The sequence below is a fragment of the Heliconius melpomene genome, chromosome 20 (assembly GCF_056956725.1).
Source record: "Heliconius melpomene rosina isolate 202511_hmr_F chromosome 20, ASM5695672v1, whole genome shotgun sequence".
NCBI classification, from domain to species: Eukaryota; Metazoa; Arthropoda; class Insecta; order Lepidoptera; family Nymphalidae; genus Heliconius; species Heliconius melpomene.
Window position 1 is genome coordinate 6,937,566 of NC_140408.1, and position 10,808 is coordinate 6,948,373.

The window sequence follows — 10,808 nt, forward strand, 5'->3', positions numbered from 1 at the left end:
AAGTAAAGATGTTGACAACATTTTACATTTTTCAAACGAATGCGAGTTATTTTGCTTTTTTATTATATTTGCTTTCATAGCCGTAATCTCGTAAATGTATGAGTAATAAAATAAATTTTATCACCAGGAATTAAAAATTAAATTATTGGGCATCAAAAAAATCAAGTCTCTAAATTTAAATGCCTCTAAATATTTATGCCTCTAAGTATACACCTAGCTATTCCTTATCTCTACATTCTCGTGTTAGATCCTGCATAAATTGTTAGGCATTAACATCAACATTGTAGTAAGGGCACAATGGCAGACTCCCTATTTGTAATCTGTGTGTTTATATAACTTTTGATGGATTGCCAAGTGTACCAATCATCAAGTTTCAAGTTGTAAATTTGTAATTCGTTCGTATTTTGTTTTTGTAGTTGGCACTTGACAGTTGACGGATATGAGAGGGATGTTGGTTTATTACGTTGATTAATATAAACTGTGTTTATATTCGCGTAACAATTTCAAATTTTGACAAATATTTTCTCAAAAAACAATAAAAATGTTTTTATCAGATCTGAAGGAATTTATAGCTAGTTTAGCCGTTATATCTACTATTGTACAATTTCTCTCTGGAATGTATGTATTATTGTATTCAGAATTTTTAACATGTTTATAGAATTAATGTTATGAATAACAATACTATATTTTAGTCTGGTTTGCAAGCAATATGTGGACAATAGAACGACATCAGAATCATCCCCGCTACCATTTATATGTGGATTTGTGTCGTAAGTAATTTAGTTCTAAAATAATGTGAATTAGTTATGGATGATGGATATTTCAATAATCAATTTTTTTACAGATGTGGTCTGTGGCTTTTGTATGGGCTGACAAAACAAGACAATAAAATAATTCTAGTGAATGCTATTGGCATATTTTTAATGATTTCATACATAGTTGTATTTTATCTTTACACATTTAAAAAGTCCTCAGTTTTAAAGCAGTTCCTATTATCACTTGCTATCTATATTTTTACAATTGGATATATGTCTGTGGAAGTGGATAATGAAATACTTTTAAGTAGATTAGGTGTGTATTTTTTATTGTGTATAAATGTAGTTGCAAATTTATTTACTATTAATATGCACAAGTTATTATAAAATTTATTTTGTTTCAGGTTTTTCTGCATGCTCTCTAACACTTTTAACCATTGCAGCACCAATGAGTAAATTGTTTTATGTAATTAAAACCAAAAGCACAGATTGCCTTCCATTTCCAATGATATTTATGTCTCTTATTGTGTCAAGCCTTTGGTTTTTCTATGGCTTAATGGAAGAAGATGTATATCTATCTGTGAGTATGCTATTGATAATGGTTACAGTTAAAAAAATGTAAAAAGCACTATTTTAAAATTATTTATTATCTAATTTATTATCTTATTGTGATAATCAATTTTGTAAATTATGTTCCAACTTATAATCATTGAATAGCAAAGATTAAAGAAATGTATAAAATCACATTGTTTCATAATTTATATACTTTTTTTATTACAGACACCAAATTTCATAGGTGGTGCTTTATCTGTGCTACAACTTTCACTTTTTGTTATATACCCTGGAGGCCATCATACACAATTGATATCTAAATCTATTGTAGCATGAAAAGTGCCAGAAGTCACAAAGATAAACTATGGAGAAAGGTAGTTTTGTTTTAAATTATAAAATCAGTTTATAACACATAATATATTGCAATAGCTTAATTCTATTAATGTGATAGATTGTGAGGATGGGGGCTTGTTCCACTTTCATTCAAAAACTACTGAGTGGATTTAGATAAAACTTAATAGTAAAATAGCTTATACATCAGAATCACACATAGTATGCTACAATTTATATAAATATTTTGTATTATATTTTTGTTTAAGCTGATTGTAGATAACTAGTTGCTTAGATGAGACTGAAAAAATATTATTAATTACTTAAAAATTTAAACATGTAAGTATGTTTTAAATTTTTATTATATATATTTAAAGATGTGTTTTAACTGAAGTGCAATTACAACAAATGATATAGAAAAGAAAATAATATTATGTATTAAGTATGTTGGCATTCAATTTATTTTATTAAGTCACATTAGCTATTTATGCTATGAAATATTTGCATACATCTGGAATTAAATATAACAAAATCTAAGATGTATATTGATAGTTTAACTATTATTTGATATAAATAGTAGTAGTCAATATACTTCCTTTTTATTGTTGATCTAAATTTAAAACATTAAATTATATCTGCTTGCCCTGTTTGGATACAGATAGGGTTGCCAAATTTTTTTTAGAGCAATATTTTTATACCAAATGTTTTTTTCATATACATTGACATATGAAATTTGTCTTAAAAAATGCAATTACGTAATAGTTTCAGTCAATGACCAAGATTCATATGCCATTTTTAAATTAATATAAATTTTCTTTTTTTATCATTTTAACTTTTGAATTTTAAATTCAAAAATTCTAACATTTTGTAAATTTAATATTTGTTTGCTATATTTCAGAGATGAAAATACAATGTTTTTACGTAATATATTATAAAATAGCGTAATTACTAATGACACTAATTAAACAACACATGGAGGCACAGTGGAACTGCCTCAGACTGTCCAGCGGTTTGATGCTATTATAAATATGCTTTGTGTAATAAAAGAAACTTGAAGCCACTTTTATATACTTAAACTTACTAAACAGTAAAATATATCAGCTGCGCACACATTAAAGTAAATATAACAATGTATTTACAATAGTCTTTTAAAACTATTGGCCTTTGTTATGCATATGAGTGTACATGTTATGGTGACCGACTTTACAGAGTGTAATGCTATTTATACTACTCTCGGCGAGGATGCTAATATGTTACGCCGGGTGTTGAAATTCATATAACACTCTCGTCTCTTACTTGCGTCTTTGCATGCAATGTACATTACGATTGAAGAAGAGTTTTGGCCTCCCTGAAGTTAATATTTAATAGAAGTCGTTTTCTTCTTTTTTTTTTTATAATTACTTTTTTATTGAGTGAACATTGCACAAAATTCAGAAATACTTAAGGACGGCCATTACTCGTCGACCGTATTTTAACTTCATTTTTTCACGTTACACTACACCACGTAAGAATACCAGTCAGCTCCAACCTTTATGTATTTTTAGATTAGAATAGTAGTATTGTTAGTATTGTATATTTAAGTTCTCAAGGAGGTTGTATAGTTGATATAGTACAATTTATAGATAAAAATTTAACTAAATGAGGTAATTTATTGTGAGTATTAGTTAAAGCATTTATTTTTTATTCAATAATAACGCCACTATTTATTTAATTTTAAAATTTAGCATTAATATCTAATCATTGTTATTATATTTTGTATAATATGATTGTGAAATGTATGACTTATAATAATATGACAAAATACCAGTATAGTATTTAATGAATGGGGTTTAATAGATTACAAAATGATGATGATGATGATGATGACAGTTAGTGAATTGTTTAAATAACTGTCGCTAGTCAATATGGGGTTGAATCTTAGTTATTTGAAATATACTATGGTATAAATGTAAGTAGGCTGAGCCTATGTGTATACTTTATAATTATTATATTAAAATTTGTATTTAATGTCAATTAAAATGTCTTAAAGTCGACAATTAAGTGTTGTAATTTAATATTAAAAAAAAACTTAACAACGAAAGAAAAAACTATATAAATAATAACAACAAAATATAACAATATAACTTCGTAAGTATGAAAAAAAAAGTAAGTAAAGTAATCTATAACATTTCATTAAGAATTCTATAATTAATTGATTTTGTAAAGTGTATAAAACCGGTGCTGCAACAAAAATGTATATCTATTGACAAAATTAAAAGTTAATTGTGAAAATAGTAATAAAATATAATATTTTAATTTTCATTGTTTATTTTTGCAATTTTTAATTTTCATACAAACGCAGTGTTGTCGATCATACGGTATTACAACGCAACTCCCTCTCGCGTTATACGATGTTATAGAATAAGTCGGTTGTATTACACTAAATTCATTATTTCTTTTTACTACTGTAGCTTCGAAAGCAACGTCGCCAGGTGTCATGACGAATGCTATAATAAAATAAGTACTGTTGCTAGATTCATCCCGATAAGCATGCGTCCGTAAAATCGTTTTTAATTTTAACTCTATACATTTCATGCAAGGGGTGGTTGGAGTGTTCTTTACTTTCTCTTGTAATTGTGTCACACATATGTCAATACTGCGACGCATGTCTTCATCTAATTCAGTTAGACTTCTCATTTCATGGCAAGTACACCATTTTTCGCTGACATCTACGTCATTGCATTTTCTCATGGGATCAATTTCGTTGAACATACTCGTACAATTAGGACACGCATCAGAGTTGGGCTTATGGTACTGTTCTGACGCTGTTGATATTAACAATATTTCCTGTAGCGTGAGATATATGTCATATGGAGTAACTAGTCTATTCTGGTTCAAAATAAAACTGTTGTACGCATTTCTGTGTAACTTCTTAAAATGATAAGGTACCCATATAAACAGCATTGGCAAACGCTCATCATAGTATGACTCGTATGGTACCCTCATCTTTCCATATCTTGTGCCGTGATCACTTAGAAAGAATATAAATGTGTCATTTAAAACACCTGTTTCATTGAGAGTTGTAAAGAAACTAACAATATCTTTATCGATGAGTGTGGGCGAATTTTCAATATTATGACTGTAGGAATTTGACCAAAATACTCCAAAATAATTATTTTGTTTGTATGCATCTGCGAATTGCGTAGCATAATCAAGCATGTGTTTCGCTGACGGCATTTTTTTAGTACATACTAGATTGCCGTTGAAATTTTCGCCAGTAAGAAACAGTGGTCTTAGATAATGATCAGTAGGAGAAGATTTATATCCATATTTGGCAAATGTATCTGGTAATCTCAAGTATTCTTCTCCAGTAGCTGTCACGTAGCCAGCTTTTTGATACGCTGACCATATAAGTAATTCATTGCACCTATCCATGCCTGAGGAACACGCTGCGTATACTGCTGAAACATTTTTGCCAGTCAATAATGGCAAAACATTTGGAAATGTGTTGTAGCCCACCTAAAAAAAAACAAGTATATTATTATACCGTTGGGGAGTGTATTAATTGTAATAGTAATTTACCTTATTATATAATATACAGATATTATTATAGCTTACCTTACCTTTTGGTATCCCCTGTAATCTAACCAATTATTCTGTAAAAAATAAGCAACAGTCTTTGGCATGCTTGCGTAAATCCGGGCACGTGACATTGTGTCCATTCCTAACATCAACACGTTCCAGGTTTTCTTTTTGTTATACTCATTGGTTTTTATTGTAATTTTTTTTAGTATTGCATAACTGTCTTCATATATAACTGATTTCTTATTTAATATAGAGCAAGTGACGACTATTATTTCGTGCTCTAGGAACGCCTCCGTATCGTTTGTAAAATCTATACATTGCGAGTACCTACAAAAAATATTTTTAATTAGTTCAATGAAGAAATTATTTTAAAAATAAAATAGTTAATCAGTATTGTTCTTTTTTGAGTTAATCTTAATATATTTTATATTGAATGCCGGCCTGTGACAAGTAAGTAATTAATACGATGATGCCCGTGTAAATTTTGTGAGTTTACGTAGATTGACTAGAATAAACTTTTATATGTTTTGTCATATTTTATTTTATATTATAATAAATTATTTAAATTTTTCATTTCCACGCTCTGGTAACAAGACAAAGCGCAGTGTTTCGGCCGCACACATAATATCTCAAAAAATCGGTTTTGGATTGGCGGAACTTAACGCCGCGCTTAGCCTCCTTACCAGAATGAGGAAATGAAAAATATTAAATATTTCATACTTCATACCTCCGAGTGGGAACCCACAGGCATCGCACTGACTGTCGCGCCCCTGTGCCACTGCGCCACGGCCTTAATAAAGTTAAGCATGTAAATATTTCTCAATTTTACCTCAATTTTGTGTAATCTATCTTTCCCGAAACGATAGATGGCGTAGCATACTGATAGCAACACTTGTATTGTTTTCCCTTGCTATTATATCTCATAACCTTATTGTCAATATAAAATTTTATAATGTCATTAGTAATTTTTTTAATAAAAACTGCTCGCTCGCCGCATGTTTTGTTGAGAGGTGGGGTCTCCTTTATTTTATATGTTTTTAAATAATTTGGTATATAACAACCAGGAGTGTTTATCAAGTAGTCAGCGCCATCTGTGGATTAAAAGAAAAAAAATATATCTAAAATGTTTATTCGTAAAAATATATGTTTTTGGTAATAAGACAAGATGTGTATTTGAAATTAAATTATTTTGAGTGAATATATACTTAGTTAATAAACATGTGTTCTATAAGCAACGATAGAAATTAGTTTAAGTAATTGAATAAGTGGATTAGGGTGTGACTGTAAAAGGGACGGTCGATTCCTACTAGGAAAATCAATTAGTTAATATTTTCGTTTCCTCGCTCTGGTAATGAGAGAAAGTGCGGCGTTGAACTCTGCAACTCAGTATCTGGAAAATTCGGCTGGAAGTAGGGAACGAGGTGCCTTAACACTTACTTTGCCTACCCTACTACGTGAGGGATATAACGTGAAGCTAAGAACTACATTTAATATAAGCAATCTAAAGGTGACGCAGTTCAAGAGTTGTCTAATATAAAGCATTTCACTTAATCACTTATAGTAGAAAATGAAATTACCATTGTAATGCTGGAAGTAGTTTTTATGTATATATTTATATATTGTCAGATTTTGGTTAGTTGTAGTTGTTTTGGGATATATGCGACAAGTATTGTAAACCAAGCTTATAGTTATAGTAGAAAAAATTAATATCTTTACATATTTGGCATTATACATTTTACTTTTGCGTCGGGTGCTGAAAAAAAGTAATACGGACTTATATGTTTATGTCAATAAAGAATATTAAGATAAAGATCCTACTGTAGGTAAAGAGAGTACTATAGGTCCCTACTATTTTTGTATTTTCTCAATGACAATAGTTTCATATATTTTCACAAAAAATATAATGAAACTAATATCATTTATATTTTATAACCTTTGGATTAAATATATTTTTATCAGTTATTTTAAATGTGAGTTTGTTTATATAAAGGTAAATATAGATTTAGGTGCATATATTCCACAATAGTAGCTGATTGTAAGGATTCCATTGTGTATTTCGTTATAATTTAATCAATTGAATCATGTTGGTCCTAGTATTTTTTCTGATTGACTGGATGGCCGAATCAAACTGCTATATGGCCTCCGAGATCCATGTAGCTGCACATACTGACCTTGCGGTTAAGATCGCGTTAGATATTACAATTATCGACATAGTAAAAACCGATACCTGCAGATTTAAGCGCTGGGATTTTAGTCCATTATTGAAGCAAGAACCGCAAACAGGCGCGATAACGAGTTAGACTCATTAGGAACAATATTATGCGAGCACAAAGTTGTAATAAATAGAGTAATTAAGCTAATTAGGTGTATTGGCGAGGCAAAACCAAGAAACCTATTTCATGATCCTGATGAATCCACCGAGCGCCCCTGAAAAACCCCCAAAATGACACCAATTTTTTTTTAGGACTGTGTGACGCTGGTGATGATTTTGGGTGGGCCAGAACTCTGGTATTCCTACTACGCACACACTTGTGCCTCTGCACGACTGACCTTGTCCAAAATCGACATAGTATTTCCTATATATTTATTATCAAAAATTTAATTAAAATTAACAATATCTCCGTACAATTCAGGTAATGGAAACACCACTGGACTACTTTACTTGTTTGTACAGTCTTTTGCTCTATGTATCGTATATATTTGTCAAATATCGTTTTGTTTCTGATTATGTCGACCATTGTTAATAGATATCTGTTATGGAATGGTACAGAACGGATGTGATAAATTATGTTAGTAAAATAGTAATAGAATGATAATTTATTTGCATATAAAAGAGCTCTATTTCATGTAATAAGTAGACATGTAATAACTAGAACAATAGAGTTGTTTAGATAAGTTACGGCTTAACATACAATTGGGCTTATAATTTTAGAAACGCTATTGCGATATTAAATAGGAATTAAATCTGTGTTTGTTATTATTATAATATTCATATTTTAGATCTAATAACATTGACATTAATATTGTACTTTTGTACTCCATTGGCAAATTGGGGGAATTTGTTATTTTAAATAGTAATTTCGTAGATGTGCTTGTAGGAGCAGTGTTTTTTAAAAAGCGCAGATTTTGTTATTATGACTATTTCTTTACCCTAAATAATATTTTTCATTTATTTTTTAATTTAATATTTATAGATGATGAAGATAGTAAACTTTTTATATGAGTCCCCGTTAAGTAGTAGGTATACGATATTTCTAAACTATACCGATTTTGGACTGCCTATGCTTTATATTTTTTATTTATATGAATAAGTAAAACTACCATTCAAAACTGTATTTTCCTTTAATTAAAAAAAAAGATAGGTGCGTATAAAGAATATAAATTATCGTTATTTGTAAGATCTGATCTGTTTAAAAAAAAATGAAAAAAAAAATAAACCTAATTTTAAATATATTCTGCCATAAGTTTTGGCAGGTGTAATTAAGTAATTAGTAGCAGATAGCAGGTAGGAAATTTGTACGTTCTGATGAGTTGAATCCCTCAAGGTTTTGAAATATTTGAACTGCAAACAATGAAACCAGAGGTTCATACATGAGTGTCTAACTGTCTACATCTACACCGTAAATACCTATATGTGACATATATTTACAAAAGACTTGAAAAATAATATGTTTTTGTAATATTAATTGATTTTAAACTTACCCTTCTCACGTTATGTATTTTTACTATAAATATAAGGGAAACAAAAATTATTCCATTATTAATTTCCTTTATAACTTAATGAATATATTTCACAAACATAGAACAACATTTATCAACTATTGGTATTAAAAATAATACGTCCGTTACTGCTGATATACAATGGTAAACTGTAGGGATAAATTTATCAAACGTTATATGATATCATGCATCGGCCTAGAAAAACCTATATTCGACATACCTAAACAATATCAATTGAAGCTTTTACCTAATTGTTGTTTTTTTATTACAGAGATAGAGTTCCGTACATTATAAGGAAAAAAGAAACCCGTATAAGATCACTTTGTTGTACGTCCGTCTGTCTGTCTGTGAAGAGCCTTTATCTCAGGAATGCATGGAGATATATAGTTGGAATTCAACCGATATACCTAGATCTATGGCGTCATCATCACAAAAAATCTATTTATATAGTAAAAGCAAAAAACGCGTATTGACTGTATAAAGGCAATCAAAATTAATAGAGTACTTCCGGTTAACTTAGAAACATGAAATTTGGCGGCTAGCATCTACACAGTAGTACTAGTTCATTAAAAAATCTGAAAACTATACATTTATGGTTAAATCCTAAAAAATAGCCTTAAAGGGGGGCAAAATTTGGCATTAAAGCCGTGAGTTCAAGTAACGTATCAAATGAAAGGCCTCTGGCTAAGCTAAACCTGAATTTCAGTAAAAGTTCGAGACCTCTAATTTTTATACGGAACACTCGGTGAGCGAACCCGACTTGCGCTGGTTCGATTTTTTTATTGATTTTTTTAGTTTAGGCTAAATCCCGTATCTCTCACATATAGGAATAAGTGTCAGCCCCCACTTTCAGCCCAATTCTTAAGGTTTGCGTGTGAGTGGCGGAACCCCATGCCGTGTTTCTTTCCTCATTACTAGAATGAGGAAATGAGAAATATTAACTCATTTTCCCAAATGGGAATCGCCCACAACAGTCACATTTAGGTAAAGTCACACCTCATTCATTCTCATCAATATTATCTGTATTGAGATAACTTAAATAGCAAAATTGGCGTTGTGATTTTTTAAAAGCTTTCGTCATTAAAATTTGAAACAGAAACATAAAATTTCCTTATATTATAACTTTTCTGCTACTTATAAGTAATTGTTATAAATGGATGTTGATAATTATTATAATTTTCAAATTTGGTTAGGTAGAGAGAGGAGCGCGGACATTGGTGGTGAACGTAAATGCGCATTTTAAAAGAGCCCCTTAATCCTACATTTGGGTATTAGTCCCACTCTCCAAACTCCTCTCTGCAACGCGATGGGCCCGGCACCCGCACGGTGAATCCATGGATTGCTAAGGAGTTTCTTCTCATAGTAGAGAAGATGAATCAATAGCAAATGGAGAAGAGTACCGTCTTTTCGAAACGTATCAGTCACTTTAGCTAATTATATCTGTTATGGTAGGCGAGAGTGAAATTGGCAACTTATCACAGGCCTCTAATCCCTAATGAAATTCTGTAAACAGATGATCGCTAATGCCAGACACTATGCGGCTGTGATAAATAATGTAATATAGACAAATATAGATAATTTGGCACTGTATACTGTTGGCATTGTAAATAATTATTCTTATGAGTCATTTAGTTTAAAGTTTATAACATATATTTAACATCTACGTTATATTGGTTATTTTTTAATTGAAATTCAAATATATTTTTTTTATTTTAGTAACTTGGAATAATTTTATGTATAAACCGCTTAGTCAGGCTACATCTAAAATTTTTCAAAGCCTATCTTTTTGTTCTATTGTTAAATTGACTTATTATATATTTTTAATTTTTGTATGGTACATTAAATATTTGAAACTCAGAAGGATATAAATAGAAAAAAGAGCCAAGA

At 30.1% G+C, this 10,808-nt stretch overlaps 2 protein-coding genes across 5 annotated transcripts; one reads left to right on the forward strand and one right to left on the reverse strand.

The window, feature by feature from the left end:
- The first annotated feature begins 277 nt into the window (after positions 1–277).
- slv (sugar transporter SWEET1) lies at positions 278–3,933 on the forward strand. 2 transcript variants are annotated; one of them, XM_085204612.1, is made up of 6 exons: positions 278–618; positions 693–770; positions 845–1,071; positions 1,160–1,335; positions 1,536–1,681; positions 2,536–3,933. In XM_085204612.1, the coding sequence occupies exons 1-5, from the start codon at positions 542–544 to the stop codon at positions 1,641–1,643; spliced, it is 666 nt and encodes a 221-aa protein (XP_085060738.1). In that variant the 5' UTR covers positions 278–541; the 3' UTR covers positions 1,644–1,681; positions 2,536–3,933. The 2 variants fall into 2 exon arrangements, with proteins under 2 accessions (XP_085060738.1, XP_085060737.1); XM_085204611.1 differs by having other exon boundaries at positions 1,536–3,933.
- On the reverse strand, positions 3,927–9,081 carry LOC146527798 (uncharacterized). Of its 3 annotated transcripts, XM_085204609.1 has the most exons (6): positions 8,904–9,081; positions 7,429–7,628; positions 6,779–6,954; positions 6,031–6,292; positions 5,240–5,528; positions 3,927–5,135 (listed from the first exon to the last, which is right to left on the reverse strand). In XM_085204609.1, exons 3-6 carry the CDS (start codon positions 6,933–6,935, stop codon positions 3,936–3,938), a joined length of 1,908 nt encoding a protein of 635 aa, XP_085060735.1. In that variant the 5' UTR covers positions 6,936–6,954; positions 7,429–7,628; positions 8,904–9,081; the 3' UTR covers positions 3,927–3,935. The 3 variants fall into 3 exon arrangements, with proteins under 3 accessions (XP_085060735.1, XP_085060734.1, XP_085060736.1); XM_085204608.1 differs by lacking the exon at positions 7,429–7,628; XM_085204610.1 differs by lacking the exons at positions 6,779–6,954; positions 7,429–7,628.
- Positions 9,082–10,808: the final 1,727 nt, after the last annotated feature.